Consider the following 16,925-nt stretch of genomic DNA (forward strand, 5'->3'; position numbering starts at 1 on the left):
AATACTACAATGCTTATATTTCATTCCCCTCTCCCACCGCAGCCACTATAATTCCAATTTCTAGCAGGAATTTATGTTAAAATTTTATTTTGACATGAACTCTATACTGCATTACCTACTGACTTAGCCCAGTAATTTAACAAGCTTCCTGCTGAAAACCAAGTCTTGACTGCCTTTGACAGCAAAAGCAGTCTTTAAAAAATAAATCATCTTAAAAATGTTTTAAAATAAATAGACAGCCCATGGGCTCCATGAAATGTGGTATCCACAAAATGTCAAGAGATGAAGAGGGAGGCTCTCAGTGGAAGATTTACAGGACATTGACAAGCCCCTCAGATGACAGGCAGGCATGGATGGAAAGGTTTCAGTTTTCATCATTAAAGGGAATACTCACCTGAATTGACTCAGATTTGTTTAGTCTCTAGTTTGTTCCACAAAAAGGGTTCTACAATGGGTGGTTGTTTAATGGATATTCGTGGTTAATGAAATGGGAAGATTCCTCCTTGGGAACTCACTGCTATTATTTATGCTCATTTACACAACTATAGTTTCTTTCCAGAATAAGGACATTACCCTAAAATTTAATTAACAAGAGGACACCATTTTTAAGCTCTGAGGAATCACCCATGAATTAGAATCCTATGTTAAAAATGCAACAGTCAAGTATAACGTATTCTGTTTGTAAAATTATGAAGGCTACTACTCTTTGAGACAATAAAGATTCAGAAGATACATGGACACTGCGTTCCCTTCAGGTAAAGTGCCATAACATATATGGGGGGGAAAAAAAGAACGCACATCCTCAAATACTATTCTATTCAACTAAGGACAGTGAGAGAAGCACATGGAACCAAGGGAGAAGGCAGCTGTTGATTTTTCAGCAAATTCATAGAGCACAGAAAGTCAAGGCAAGTTAGGAATCACTTTCATTTTTAAAATTTCAGGGCAATTGAATTTTGCATCAATGAACTGGAGATGTGAAGGGGTACAGTTTTTAAGTACCGTAGGAGGTTTCCTATTTTATCACACACAAATCTAGCAGATCCACCATACCATTTGAAAAATGTACCAAACTGCAATTGTTTCCTCAAACTTTATATTCTCTTCTTTTCCAATTATACTTTCATTAAAGGTTCCTTAAATTTCTATTTTTTTTTTTTACTTTTTGGGGGGGGAGCAGGGCAATGGGGGTTAAGTGACTTTCCCAGGGTCACACAGCTAGTATCAAGTGTCTGAGGCTGGATTTGAACTCAGGTCCTCCTGAATCCAGGGCCAGTGCTTTATCTACTGCACCACCTAGCTGCCCCTCAATTTCTATTTAATTTAAAACTTCTGAGTAACAAAGGTAGGTAAACACTGGACCAGATTACAAAGGGAGGTCATGGAACCTCTTTTTCAAGATTTTTCACAAATACAATGAATACTCAACTCAATCCTGGCAGAGGACTGGACAATTTGACCTTTGAAGGACTCTTCAAGCCCTGATTGTATGATTAAACCTTTGGTGTTTGTAAACAGTTTTTATTTTGTTCTAGTATAACCAAGTGTTCATTTATATTTTAAATAGACATGTAAAAAGGAGTAACAATCTTTCGTATGTTTTTGTTTTTGAAATGCTGATGGATATGTCACACTCCTAGATCTCAAACACCTCTGAGCACACCCAGCAATGTTCCTAGACATTCAGTTACTTTATAGTGTCACCAGCTTTTGAAATTTCACAGTAGAGTTGGGCCTTTAGTCGGTCTGTTGTTTAACAGGAGTGGCTGGCTCCCCATGTCCTTGTTTTTGGGTCCTCCTTTTCGAGCAGACAGTAGTGCAGGAGCTGAGAGGTGGTGAAGAGCTGTTTTTTGCTGATGGAAGTTGTTAATATAGTTGGCAACCAAAAGAGTTATTTCAAGAATCTAGAAAAAAGAAAAATAAGAATATCTTATTCTTGTCATTTCCAAAGGGACAAGAGACCTGAACTGTGAGCTAACTCCACTAAGAAACGCCTATGATTTCACTGGTTCCCTTTGTTCCATGTATAGAAAACAATCAAATAAGTATTCATTGAGTCCATGAGGCAGCCTGGTACAAGGACAGAGAGCTGGCTTTGAAGCCAGGAAGACCTGAGTTCAAGCTGTCTCTGACACATTGGGTGTAGAACACTGGGCAAGTCACTTAGCCTCTCACTGTTCTAGGCAACTCATCCCCTACTGCTCCCCCCCCCCCTTTTTTGGGTGAGGCAATTGGGGTTAAGTGACTTGCCCAGGGTCACACAGCTAGTAAGTGTTAAGTGTCTGAGGCCATATTTGAACTCAGGTCCTCCTGACTCCAGGGCCCCTACTGCCCCTTTTTATATTAAATTTTATTTTATTTTCAAGATTTGCCTTTTCTTCTCCCACCCTGCCTCCTTACCCCACCCCTTATAGATGCCATTGAGAAAGCAAGAAAAAAACACCCTATTACAAACATGTTTAGACAAACAAATTCCCATATTGTCCATTTTTTTTTTTTAAAAAGTCTCATTCTGCATTCTTAATCTCTAGGTAAGTAGCATGTTTCATCATGAGTTCTCTAGAATTACAATTGGTCATTGTGTTAATCAGAGTCCCCAAGTCTTTCAGAGTTTTTGTCTTTATAATATTGTTGCCACCAAATAAATTGTTGTCCTGGTTCTGCTTACTTCACTTTGCATCAGGTTATAGAAGTCTTCTCAGGATTCTCTGAACACCCCCCCCCCCCCCGCCCCATTTCTTGTTTGTTTGTTTGTTTGTTTTTGTTTTTTTGCAGGGCAATGAGGGTTGACTTGCCCAGGGTCACACAGCAAGTGTCAAGTGTCTGAGTCTGGGTTTGAACACTGGTCCTCCTGAATCCAGGGCTGGTGCTTTATCCGCTGCGCCACCTAGCTGCCCCCTTTTAAAGTATTATTAGACACATTTTTTATTCTTATTTTTATCTTAAATTTTTTTTTTTTGGTGGGGCAATTAGGGTTAAGTTACCTGCCCAGGGTCACACAGCCAAGTGTCTGAGGCCGGATTTGAACTCAGGTCCTCCTGAATTCAGGGCTGGTAATTTATCCACTGTGCCACCTAGCTGCCCTCCCTTCATCATTTCTTATAGCACAATAGTATTCCATTACATTTATATATAATAACTTGTTCAGTTAATTCTCCAATTAATGGATACTCCCTCGATGTCCAAATCTTACCACAACAAAAAGAGCTGCTATAAATATTTTTGTACATACATGCCTCTGTCCTCTTTCTTTGATGTCTTTAAGGTACAGAGACCCAGTAGTGGTATTGTTTGGTCAAAAGGTATGTGTACTATGGCTTGACCAGTTCTACCAACAATGCATCAATTCACCTGTTTTCTCATAGCCCCTCCAGCATTTGTCGTTTCCCCTTTATGGTAAATTTAACCAATTTTGTAGGAGTGAAGTGGAATCTTAGAGTTGTTTTAATTTACATTTCTCTAATTATTAGTAATTTAGAGCATTTTCTCAGATAGCTATCGATAGCTTGGATTTCTTCTTCTAAAAACTGCCTATTCAAATCCTTTGACCATTGTTCAATTGCAGAATGACTTTTATTCTTATAAATTTGAAATGGTTCCTATATATCTCAGATATGAGACCTTTATCAGAGAAATGTACTTTAAAGATTTTTTTTTCCCTCATTTGTCTAGGGGACTCTTTAAGATTCTAGGTTATAGAGAAGGTACTGACCTGCATTGCTACAGGGAGTTTCTTCACTTTGGAGTTCCTGCATCAATTAAATCACATTTCCAGTCCTTATCCTTATCCTAAGACTTCAGAGACATTTCATGGGAAGAGTAAATGCACAGTTATCCTAATCGTATGATCTGTTGCCTTTCAGCTGTTTTTTCCCTATCAAATTCTTCTATAATACTAAAAACTCCAAATCCAGAGTAGGCATCATTTTCCCCTGACCCAGCTCCATATCTCCATGTTCCTAGTACTCTAGTTCTTATCCCAGGGTTCTGGGCTCCTGATTAGTGAGTGTTTACCGTAGCTAAAATGGACAGCTAGGTGACACAGTGGATGGAGCACTTTGTTTGGAATCAGGAAGACTCGTCATCACTAGTTCAAATCCAGCCTCTGACACATACTAGTTGTGTGACCCTGGACAAGTCACTCAACCCTCTTTGCCTCAGTTTCCTCATCTGAGCTGGCAAAGGAAATGGCGAACCACTCTAGCATCTTTGCCAAGAAAAACCCCAAAATGGAGTCACAGAGTTGGACACAACTGAAACGCCGGGATAATAACAGCAAACTGTATCTAACATTTAACTGGATCCACTGATGTCCTCCCTGGCCATCTTCATCCCATGATTTCACACATACTCTGTCTCTCCCCTCATTCGCTTTTTACCTTTAACTCTGAGAACAGTAATCAAACACCATTCCTGACAAAGATGTGTCAGTTACCTTATGACTGCAATCACCATCCTTGTGGCTTTTCCTACCCAAAACAGACCTCCTCAGCTATTGTTATTATGTGTTGTCTTCCCCTGTGAGACTGTAAGCACCTTGAGGGCAGAGACTGCTTTGCTTTTTGTATTTCTGTCCCCAATACTTAGCACATAGTATATCCTTAATAAATGGTTATTCATTCATTCATTCATTCATTCATTCATTCATTCATTCATTCATTCATTCATTCATTCATTCATTCTATAGGTGGCAGAGAACATGCTGACCTGTGTTAACAACAGGGAGTTTCCTTCAATAACAACAAAGAAAAAAAGCTATCCACAGACTGCCAAAATTGGCAGAGGTATTCCCCCCTTACCTTAGGCTTTGCCATGGTGAAAAGAAGTTTATCTGTTGGCTTGTCTTTGGAATGTGCATTGTTAATAACCACCATAAAGTCATCTTGATAACCTCCAAAGGTCATTAAGCTTTTGTACACATATGTCATTATTAACCTCTTAAAACAGAAGGAAGTCAAATGATAAGTTTTATGCCACCAAAGAAGTAGGAACAAAGAACAATTTTTAATTAACTTAACTGATAATATAGGCTAAATAGATGAATACGTTTTAAGCATTCCTTAAGTTTTTATTAGAGCATTTGCTAGTTTCTGAAATAATTTCACAGACACACATGTGATTAAATTCACAAGATAAAACCAAACAGAATGATCTACATAGAACTGCTCTAGCTTGTTTTAGTATTCAGCTTTGTCACATATTATTTGGACAGTGAGTGATTGATGGCAATGGACATTTTCTGGACAGCAGATGACACTTGCTACTCTGGAGCAGTAATATACTAAATGTTATCTTTGGGGACTTCATTTCTGTATTGCCCAAAGGTTCTAAGACCAAAAACATATACTGAGAAAATGTGGTTCAGTATTTTGTGGTCCCGTGTTTATTGTGATCATCAATTTTTTAAAAATTATTTTTAAAATTAAATTTTATGTTTTTCACTTAACAAGCATTTATTTTCTTCTCCCCTTCACCTACCCAACCTCCTTCCCCTGGGGAAAAATAAACAAAACCCTTGTAATAAATATGTTTAGTCAAGTTTGAATATTCTTTGAGACTATCCAGTAGAATCTAATCAACTGAAAAATATAATCTATACTCAAGCCATTCATTCATGAGTCTGAAGCTATTCAGAAGATATAAATTCCCTCTAAAATACATCTTGGCAGGGGCAATTGAAGACAGAATCACTGTATTATTGTACGGAAAAGTCTAACTTCTTTTGAAGTTCCCAGTTACTACAGATTCTAGCATATACAGAACTAGCAATCAATTCTGGGAAATTAATCATTAGATTGTGGGTATGTATGAATACTATTTCCCTTCTTTCTCCTTGGGCTTCAAAAACAAATGGAAAAACAAATAAAGACATTAAAATATATCTAAAAGTCAGGTTTAGATTAACATCTCAAGAGGGGATAACCTTTAATTGTACCAGTCAACATCTATATTAAAGCAATGTTTGTTCACTTGATCATAAAACTCTATTAACTAATTTGCTTGCAAAGAAAAAGTAAGAAAAAATCATTTAAATTTCATATATCTGGAGGGGTACACAGTCTTTCACATGATTAATGTCATTTTCTTTGATCGTGGGAAAGCCCTATTATAATAATTTGCATATGTGCAAAGTGAAGAATTAGAGGTATTATAAAAACCATTTTGGAGAAAACTCAATGATACTGAATTTTCTGACCTATGCAATTAAAATTTCTAGTTTAATGATACTGCAATATAATTTGTCTCATACACAGAAAATGTCCTCCTAATGTAATATACTGTGCAAACTGCCATTTCCAGAATCCTGATACAATCATGATTGTAATTTTCTCCTTTTGTTTTTAGCCTACCTTTTTATGACAGGCCTTGCAATGGAATGGAATGTAGCCAACTTAAATGCTAAATATAGCATTACCTACATCAAAAAGTTTTGAGCTTTATTCTCACCATGGAGTTATATTCCAAGATGCTAATTCCATCTTCATGTACAGCTAGCCATATGAAAGTATTTCCCAGTGTTGATGGAGTTACTGGCTGTGAAATAAGAGGGATAAAGAGCCTTGAATATTATAAACGTCACATTCAAAGACAGGAACATTTGTTAGTGGAAAACACCTGACATTTTGTCATTAGATCAAACCATACTAAATTGGATGCTTAGTCAAACCTATTCTGAATTTTCTCAAATTTTGTCCTGGAACTAGAAAAAAATTTGACACTTGTTATTTTTTAAAAATACAGTAATTTTTAGTGTTCTGTAATTACTTATTGGTAAGACCTATGCATTACTAAAATTCTAGCTGGGGTTTAACCTGCTTGGTTAACATTCATTTTAAAAGTATGGATTTTTTTAAAAAAGCATCTGGATAAACACAAGAAACCAGGACAAATCCTGTTTAGGTCAAATGTACTGAAAGCTTTCAAAAGCTCCAAGTATGGAAAGCCATCAGACTATCATAATATTCATTAGGTATAAATCTTGGTGTGCAGGTAGGTTGGCACTCACAAGAATGAGGAAGTCTTGCTAATTGAGGGTATAAGAGATAAGGAGATTCAATGCAGCTCATGATACATGAAACTCCCACCTATGTTATCACCTGACACAGTGAATGGACAGCTGGACTGACAGGAGAACATCCACACTTTGCCTCTGACTCATAATGGCTTGTGATCTCAAGAGGTCATCTCACTGCCCAGGGTTCTAGACAATTAATTCTATAGGTGGCAGAGAACAGGCTGACCTGTGTTACAATGGGGAGTTTTCTCACCTAGGTGTTCCCTAATAACAATGAAATCACAGGTTCAGTCTCTATCCATTTTAAGAAATTTAAGAAATAGGGGTAGCTAGGTGGCGCAGTGGATAAAGCACAGGCCCTGGATTCAGGGATACCTGAGTTCAAATCCAGTCTCAGACACTTGACACTTACTAGCTGTGTGACCCTGGGCAAGTCACTTAACCCTCATTGCCCCGCAAAAAAAAAAAAAAAAAGAAAAAGAAATGTATTGTAATAAGCTGCTTGATAATTTCCCAAATCATCTTAATTTTTTTTTCATTTTATGTAGTCAACAAAACCTATCTTGGAAACTGGCTGTGCCATGGAAGACAAGTCACCTAAGACAAGGTGGATAGAGCCTGGAGTCAGGAAGACATAAGTTGCAATCCTGCCTCAGACACTTACTAGTTGTATGACCTTGGGGAAGACACTCTAAGTTTGTCTATGTCAGTTTTTTCATCTGTCAAATGGAGGTAATAATAATGATAGCACCTATCTCCCAGGATTGTTGTGAGGATAAAATGAGATAATATTTGTAACATATCTTAAAGTACCTTATAAAGGTTGGCTACTGCCACCACCAGCATCATCATCCATCTAATAAATATTTATTAAGGACCTACTATGTGCCAGGCACCATGCTAAGTTCTGGGGATACACTTACTAAAAAGAAAGACAGTTTCTGCCCTCAAGGAACTTACAGTCTAATGAGGGGAGAGAACACATAAAAGGAGGTAGGAAGGGGGCACATCTGGCATGGGATCCTGGGGTCAGTTCCCGTGGAACTGAAACCAGGAAGAGAAGCAGATGCAGAATGGAGTGAGCTCCAAAGTCCAGTTTATGCCCTCCATAAAGGAAGACAATGGGAGGAGTTTGGTACTACTCCTCTAGTCCAATCAGAAGGGAGAGAAGGCTGAGGGAGGTGGGGGTCAGTCTAGGCTTGGGTTAGCAGCACGGTGAAGAGATTAGAGATGATGAGCTGAACCTGAGAGGGAGCATCTTATTCCAGGTAATTGAAACAAGGTGGAGCAGCAGATCATTACTCTCACTACCACCACCACCACCACCACCACCTTTTTCAGCCTCAATTTCCCTTTCAATAAAATGGGACTAAAATTTGCAGTGCCTCACTCACAGGGCTCTTGTGAAAATCAAATAAAAATGTATATCAATGTGCTTTGCAGCCTTCAGAAACCTATATAAATGTTAGTTACTAAGATCTGCAACAGGAATATAGGAGATCTATTTTACATTTAACAGAAGAGGAATTGGGGGCCCCCAGATGTTAAATGGCCTGTCCAAGTTTATACAGGGAGCAAGTAACATAATTGAGACTTAAAACGTCTTCTACTGTACCACACTGCCTCTTATTTTAGGCATATTTCTAAATTGGCTTTCTCGCCTCATTGTTGACAACCTTGAATTATAGCTCCCAGTTCCCAGAGGGCTTTGGAATTCCTTGCTGAATTATACACAGTATCTCAAATCCCTCACTTCATAATAATACCACCAAGAAGAAAGGTGTTTAAGCATAAATTGCTTCCTACTCTACTCCTGGAAAGGAGTGAGCTAAGCAGTTTTTACATAAAGGGAAACCGAGTTCAGGCTGTCATGAATTCTATCGGCCATAAAGTAAGGGTTGAGGAAAAGAGAGGGAATCAAGTATTGCTGTCTAGCCCCTTCAATGAATGTCCTTTCATTATTTTGTTTACATTGTTCAGAATTCCCAGAGTTTTCAATTATGTCCTCTCAGCCTGAAATAAAGAAGACTGCCAAAACAGCAAAAAATAGGGTCTTTTAATTAGGGCAAGGGAATTGCACCAAGTACTGGAGTGCCCAAGATGGGCAGAGAAGGGAGGGTTTAAGTAACAACAGGGTAATTTGTTACAAAAATTGTTTTGCATAACAATGGAAAGCCCATGGAGAAAGCTGGGGGAGGTTGGTCCCAATGGTGGGGTTGGACTCCCACTCCAGGTGCAGCAACTGGGAAACTGATTTGGACCTGCTCCAATAATGGGGTCAGATGGGATCAAAGACAGGTAGCCCCTTCTGATGCCTATATTCAATAGTCCCTATTTTCAAATGCATTTTAAATATAAAATGTGTTTAGATTACTGCACACTATTGATGACTTATAACCCTACCCTGATTCACTGAATTGAAGAGTGGTGTTTACACAAAGATACAATCTACCCCTTTCCCACAAATTTCTTACTTTTGCAAGAAACAACTTTGCACCAAAGAATGACCACTTTCTGGCCACGGTCAGGTAAATGCGCATACAGTCAGCAGCACTGTGTCCACGGAGAGCCATCCATCTAGTTGACAATCGTTGACAAAGTTGTCTTTAAAAAAAAAGAGGAAAAATCTATATCTAAAGTACAAATTATTATTTCATTTCCCATGAACATTCATAAAGCCCAAGAATGTGATATAGAACTTTTCTATAGCTGAGCTTAGGCACAATTATAAAGTAGGTCAACATTTGTCTTCAGTGTCATTTCAGTGACTCCCACAATCCTTTTCTACACCATTCCTTCCTGACTTCTCTCCTGTTTCCCACTGAGTATTCCTGCTTCCTGATGTTCAGACATTGCCTAGTGTTCTGAGCCCCCCACCCCCACCCCATCATCCTGTCAGGAAAGGCAATATATTAGTGTAAATTAGTCCAATGGGCTCTAGGAATATCTGCATTTTAAAACAGACTTTCAGGAAAATGGCTAAACAAATGATGTTAAATGAATGTAAGAAAAGCTATGAGAAATTTAAAAAAGCAGGATAAGATTTACATGACCTGATAAAGAAGGAAGTAAATAGATGAAGGAAAACAATAAAAAACAGACCAAAACCCTAAATGCTGTGTTAATGAGAATGACTAAATATAGTCAAAAGAGAGATGAGGAAAATGCACCTGCTTCCTTGCATTGGAGAGGTAGGAGACTGGGTGTGCAATGCTACATGCCAAACTTGGTTGATATGTTGGTTAGTTTTGCTGAACTGCTTTTTTTCTTTTCTTTTTCATCTTTCTTACAAGGTATCAAAGGAAGGAGGTATATATTCAGAAATTAAAGTGATATAAACAATAAAAGATATTGATAGAACTTTTTTAGGGGGAAAAAGAATGCATCTGTATTAGGGATACTTCCTGGTTGGATAGCACCAGCTTTAGGGGTTGCCACCACTCTGGCAATCTCAAGTTTAAGAGTCTCAGAAGATAGTCTCCTAGCAAGAGACTAGGAACTTGCTTTTTTTCCTTCCCAACTTATGGAAAAACTTTATTAAAAACAGAATTATCAAAAGGTGGAATGGGCTGTCTTTGTTTTTTGGGTTTTTTTACTTCTTTAAATCAAATTTTATTTTTTCAATAACAAAAATGTATTTCCTCTCCCTTCCACCACCATTCCTATTGAAGAAAAGAAAAAAAATTCTTGTAAATATACCAGAGACTAGGAACTTCCTAAGTAGTACCTGCCTCTTGAGGCTGAAGGTATCATATGCTTTACTCCCACAGCCAGAGGGTGTCATGTTGGGGGGGTGTCTCTGCAGAAAGCACCCCCCCCAACATGACACCCTCTGGCTGTGGGAGTAAAGCATATTTTTTTTTAAAAAGCTCATAAGCCCCCAAGTTAAGAACCCTTGCTATAAATTTTAGATGATACATATATATGTCATTAGGCACAAAATGATCAAGAATTTTTTTCTTACCTTAATTGTTCTTCAGAACAACCATTCCTATACCTTTTAGGATAAAATTTCTCTATGACTTGTTTTAGTGTTTGGTTTGCCTTGTACTGAGAGGTCACTTGCCCTGCTGGAGTTGAGAAAGGTCTCTCAAAATCTCCAATCTCCACCTAGTTGGAAGATTAAGAAATAGAAACTGTGGGATATCAGAGAAAAAAGTTTTGACCTTTAAATTAAATTGAGAACAAAACTACTACTTATGTACAGAGTATCCTATTCCATTTGTCTTGATTGTGTGGCTGTGGAATTTAAAGAATGTATGTTTGTTGATTTTATAGAGTCATTGGGTTAGAGATTTAAAGCCAGAAGGGATCTTGGATGTTATTGAGTCCAATCTCCTCTTTTTACAATGAGGAAGAATGAAGCATACATTTACTAAGTGTCTACTATATGTCAGACCCTTTGCATTTATCACTTTACAAGTTATATCTCACTTGATCCTCAAAAGAACTCTAAGAGGTAGGTGCTATAATTATCTGTTTTACATATGAAGAAACTGAGGCAAAGAGACGTTAAGTGACTCGCCCAAGGTCACACAGTTAGTGTCTGAGGCTAGACTTGAGCAATCTTCCTAACTCCAAGCTTAGCATTCTACCTGCTGTTTACCTAGCTGCCTCATTGAATATCAAAGTCTGAATTCCATTTTTTTAATGCCATCAAAATAAAATTCTATACTTAAACTATTTTAATTCTCTTAAAAGTGATACTAACTTTTAAGTGCCACTAATGTACCAACTTGGATGTCTATCACTGTAATCATGTCATAGTCTTTACCTGCATTTACCTTGGGGCTAAATGGTTGTCCAGGGCCACAATAGGTCAGTCCAAGTACTAGAAAGGCTATGTGAAAGAAGGATTAGCCAGATCGTGTTTGACCCCAAAAGGGATAAATGGGAGCAATGGGTAGACACTACAAAGAGACTAACTTGGTTTTGATGTCAAGTAAAACTTACTAACAACTAGAAATATTTAAAAAGAGAACAGACTGCCTCTGGAGCAGAGGTTCTTAACCCAGGGTCCATGAACCCCAAAGGGAACCTGCAGATAGATTTGGGGGGGTCTGTAAACTTGGATAGGAAGAAAAATTACATCTTCATCTTCACTAATCTCAAACTGAAATCTAGTATTTCTTCTGATTATTCAAAAACACGATTCTGAGAAGGAGCCCATAGGCTTCACCAGACAATCGCTGAAGGGATGCGTGATAATAGGTTCAGAAGGCCTGTTCTAGAGGTTCTGAGTTGCCCCTCCCCAGAGGTCTTCAAGCAAAGACCGGATGTTAGGTGTGTTGTAGTCAGAGTTCTGTTGAAACATGGTATAGAGTGGACAAGATGGCTGCCAAGGCTCCTTTCTTTTCTTGACATTTTGTGACTGAACTTCTCTCGGTAGATGCATAGCGTCACATTCATTGCTTCTTGCCTCAGCTCCTTTCATAAAATGAGCATTAATATTATACCATGAAGACATAACTTTTGATTACTGAAGATGATTAGGAAACTGTTGTGAAGATTAATAAAGTGATTACAAAACTCATCTAAACTGGAAGTTATATAAATGCTTTTAAATACAATCTTAATTTATCTGTATCCAACCACTTAATAGTTTCTAAGGAAGAGAAAATGTTCTAATCCTCCTGAAGTCTGATTCATACATATTACATTGTTGGGTTTTTTTTGTTGTTGTTTTTTTTTTTTTTAGTGAGGCAATTGGGGTTAAGTGACTTGCCCAGGGTCACACAGCTAGTAAGTGTTAAGTGTCTGAGGCCGGATTTGAACTCAGGTCCTCCTGACTCCAGGGCCGGTGCTCTCTCCACTGCGCCACCTAGCTGCCCCCCATATTACATAGTTTAAAGAATAGGATATAATCCATATATGTTACCCTGGCCTTTTTAGCCCCACAGTTCTACTCTCAGGCTCTTTTATGAAATTCAAAGCCTTGTAGCTTAATTTCAGGATAATTAAGAACCTAGATTCTCTTTATGGAACACTATCTCATTCTGTATCATCTCTACCAGGGTGTCAGTAATTTGGAGTCAAACTGTAATTATTGGGCCTGTAATTTTTAAGATGCTAATCATGGCAAAATGAAGTTCAAGAAGTGCTGAAGGTACATAGCTTTCCTACACTTAATCCAGAATATCACTTAATATCTGATCTTTGCCAAGGAGTACTTGCGCATCCAAGTTACCTGAGCTAAAAGAGCCGCCATCTCCACGGCCAATTCCTTGTTCAGAGGAAAGAGCCCGTTTACTATCTGATCATTGGTCTGATACATCAACAGGAGCTTTTCTCTATCGCTCTCCCCGCGGACTTGAACTGAGAAGTAAAGCCTGCAAAACGAGGAAGATGCGCATTAAATAATGATTTGGAAAGAGAAAAAATACATGCTAACAACAAAGAGCACATTAGACTGGGGCTGATATCTGACTCAATTCATCAAAAGGTTATTAAACATCTGAGGAGATGAACATTAAAAACAACCAAACAAAAACCAATCGTCCTTGCCCTCAAAGAGCTTACAGTTTAAGAAGGAAGAGGGTCTGTATAACGTAGCTGAATACATGTGCTACAAGCTAGAATGCAGTAAAGGCAAAGGAAAGTTTAAAAGTGCTTTGAAAAAAAATGTGTCAGGAGAGAATACTTATACCTGACGCATAATAATTTTTTTTTTTTTGTGGGGCAATGGAGGTTAAGTGACTTGCCCAGGGTCACACAGCTAGTAAGTGTCAAGTGCCTGAGGCCGGATTTGAACTCAGGTACTCCTGAATCCAGGGCCGGTGCTCTATCCACTGCGCCACCTAGCCACCCCCTGAAGCATAATAATTATGATTTTTGAAATATATTGTGTGATGTTGTACTATAGGCGATAGGCCTCTACTACGGAGTCACTTAGGCTAGCTAATTGGTCCTAAAGACCATAAACACCTATGCAATGGTAGACAGTCCGCACTGTTCCATTGTCTTAACTCATTCTGACCCTTTGTCTCAAACTCCCGACGTTTTCCCAATGCTAATGGAGAATACAGGCTGCTCAGTGGCTATTCCTCACTCTTTTTTTTTTTTTTTGGTGGGGCAATAAGGGTTAAGTGACTTGCCCAGGGTCACACATCTAGTAAGTGTTAAGTGTCTGAGGCCAGATTTGAACTCAGGTCCTCCTGAATCCAGGGCAGGTGCTCTATCCACTGTGCCACCTAGCTGCCCCTACACCCTACTCTCTTCTCAACTTCCTTATTACTCTTTTTTTTGTTTGTTTTTGGCAAGGTAATCAGGGTTAAGTGACTTGCCCAGGGTCACACAGCTAGTAAGTGTTAAGTGTCTGAGGCCAGATTTGAACTCAGGTCCTCCTGAATCCAGGGCCGGTGCTCTATCCACTGCACCACCTAGCTGCCTCCCTTGCTCTTGTTCTATGACCAGCCCCTGTCCCCTTTCTGGTCTTCCCTCTCTTTTGATAGCCTTTATGTTACTTTTCCCGAACAATTATCATGCTCACCTTCGGCTTCCACTGCCATTTATATGACTATCAACTTCAGTCAATTCTATGACTTGGAAGTACATAGCATCAGTATTAGGATATTAATGCTAATATCCTAGCATTTCAGGGAAAATCTTAGGGTCATAAAAAGCCCTGTGCCATTTCCCAAATGTAATCCAGGCAGTTCTCCTCCTCTTCCTATCCGATGCCAAGCCCACTTCACTCTCCATCTACAGGGTCATGGTTCAGATCTATAATCTGGCAATCTAACTGCATATAATAATCTAGAAAATAGGCATTCTTCATCCAGTTGGTCTTTTGTGTGTGCATTAGGCTGAATTCAATTTTGAGTGAGTATAGATTTAAAAGTCTCTATAATGTCCCAGAGCATGATTCAATCAGTATGTCATCTACCAACAGCAAGTGACTGGAGGACTTTCCATTTCTGCTATGTGCTACCCATCTACAAAAGTAGCCAACTTGTTTAGCAAGCAGCTATCTGCCCATTTCATTCCTCAATTGATAGTAACAATTGGAGGATTGAAGAAAGTTCTTTGTTGTTACTTTTTTCTTGTATGACTTTGACATATGTATGATAGACGTCTTGTCAGAAGAGAGCCTTTATAGTAGGATCTTGCTTTTCTGAATCAAATGCTTTTTTTTTTTTTTTTGCAGTTGTCAAACTGGTAGCACAATGGGATATGGCATTCTCAGTAACTTTCTTTTTTTTTTTTTTTTTTTTTGGTGAGGCAATTGGGGTTAAATGACTTGCCTAGGGTCACACAGCTAGTGTTAAGTGTCTGAGGCTGGATTTGAATTCAGGTCCTCCTGAATCCAGGACTGGCGCTCTATTCACTGTGCCACCTAGCTGCCCCATCTCGGTAACTTTCAGTCAGCTGTGTGACTGGAAAGCTAAGAACAACAAAAATCATGTTTTGGAGGGATTCTTTTGGGGTTTGGGGTCTTTTAAAAAAAAGCTACATCGGGGGCAGCTAGATGGCGCAGTGGATAAAGTCCCAGCCCTGGATTCAGGAGGACCTGAGTTCAAATTCGGCCTCAGACACTTGACACTTACTAGCTGTGTGACTCTGACTTAACCCTCACTGCCCCACAAAACAAAAACCCCCAAAATCTATATTAGCCAGATGGAACCGACACTGGGCACCAAGTCCACATCATCCTCCCAAGATGATGAAGAATAAGGCACAATCAGAAGTTACCACACACTTGGGACACGCTCTGCTCCCAGGTCTCTGGAGATTCGGAAGCCTCAATGACAAAGGCATTTTCGTTCTTGGAATGCAGGACCTCTGGTGCTTAGGGGGTCCCAGTGGCACCCGTCTATTTGTGCCTCTGCCCAAAAGATCTACCTTCCTCCTTGTGCTGTGTAGTCTGCTAAGGGCACTTCTACGTTTCTAGCTGTGGGACTGATGCTGGTAGCTGGTCACAGTCAGTGTGGGGAGCTGTGATAAAAACGACTGCTTGAGCCAAGGAGGCTCAGCCGATTCTGACACACCCGGAACATCTTCAGGACGAGCTGAAGTGTCCTGACGCACCGGCAAGGAAACGGTGGTCTGGATCACATACCTTGGGTATGTGCACGGATGGCTAGGGGGCCTTTCACATGCAGAGGCTGATGCAGGATGAAGCAGTGTCAACTCAGAGAGACCTAGCCAGCGGTGTTCAGTCGGCCTCGGGCCCTGCTGGTGTCCAAGACTTTTATGTATGAGTACATTAAAGAGAAGGCTCATTAAATTTGTGGACAACATCGAAGCAAGAGGGGATTGCTGACCAGCACTCTACAAGTCAGCATCGGAATGCAAAATGACTTTGGTAAATTAGAAAGTGGCTCAGAATGCACAGGGTAATTTTAAAAGGCTGGACTAGGTAGGGAAGAGAAAAAAACAATCAGCAAATTCACAAATGTCATAACGTCTTTGGGCAGACTTGGCCATGATTGATCGTCTATCATAATTGATAAGAAGCTGACAGGGAGGCAGGAAAAAAGCAGCAAAAGGAAAGTGATCCAGAGACACCTACGCTGGAATGAAACACTTGGCAACCATGAGGCTCAGTGGATAGAGCTCTGGGCCTGGAGTTGGGAAGACCTGAGTTCAAATCCTGACTCAGATAGTTACCAGCTGTATGATCCTGGGCAAGTCACTTAACCTGTGTGCCTCAGTTTCCTCATCTGAAAAATGGCAGTAATAATAATAGCACCAACTTCCCAGGGTCTTTGTGAGGATCAAGTGAGAATACCTGTAGTATTCAGCAGAGTTCCTGGCACATAGTGAGCACTTTATGAATGTTAGCTATTATTATCATTCCTGCTCAGATGACTATTGTTGCTTGATCCTGGGTTCTACAACTAAAGAAGACTTTGGAGAACATGGATGAGGGTTAAAGAAAAGTACAAAGATGCCTGATGTGGCATAAAGT

General features: G+C 39.4%; 1 protein-coding gene across 1 annotated transcript in view; it reads right to left on the reverse strand.

Annotated features, from left to right (window-relative positions):
- Positions 1–785: 785 nt before the first annotated feature.
- The window catches only part of PLEKHH2 (pleckstrin homology, MyTH4 and FERM domain containing H2), a 117,386-nt gene continuing 101,246 nt past the window's right edge, over positions 786–16,925 (reverse strand). Inside the window, exons 25-30 of the mRNA XM_043981296.1 lie at positions 13,203–13,344; positions 10,980–11,125; positions 9,490–9,619; positions 6,448–6,534; positions 4,800–4,937; positions 786–1,904 (exon numbers count right to left, since the gene is read on the reverse strand). Of these exons, the coding sequence (XP_043837231.1) occupies positions 1,719–1,904; positions 4,800–4,937; positions 6,448–6,534; positions 9,490–9,619; positions 10,980–11,125; positions 13,203–13,344 (829 nt within the window). The 3' untranslated portion in view covers positions 786–1,718. The remainder of the gene's footprint in view (positions 1,905–4,799; positions 4,938–6,447; positions 6,535–9,489; positions 9,620–10,979; positions 11,126–13,202; positions 13,345–16,925) is intronic.

This window comes from Dromiciops gliroides, chromosome 2 (assembly GCF_019393635.1).
Source record: "Dromiciops gliroides isolate mDroGli1 chromosome 2, mDroGli1.pri, whole genome shotgun sequence".
Taxonomy (NCBI): Eukaryota; Metazoa; Chordata; class Mammalia; order Microbiotheria; family Microbiotheriidae; genus Dromiciops; species Dromiciops gliroides.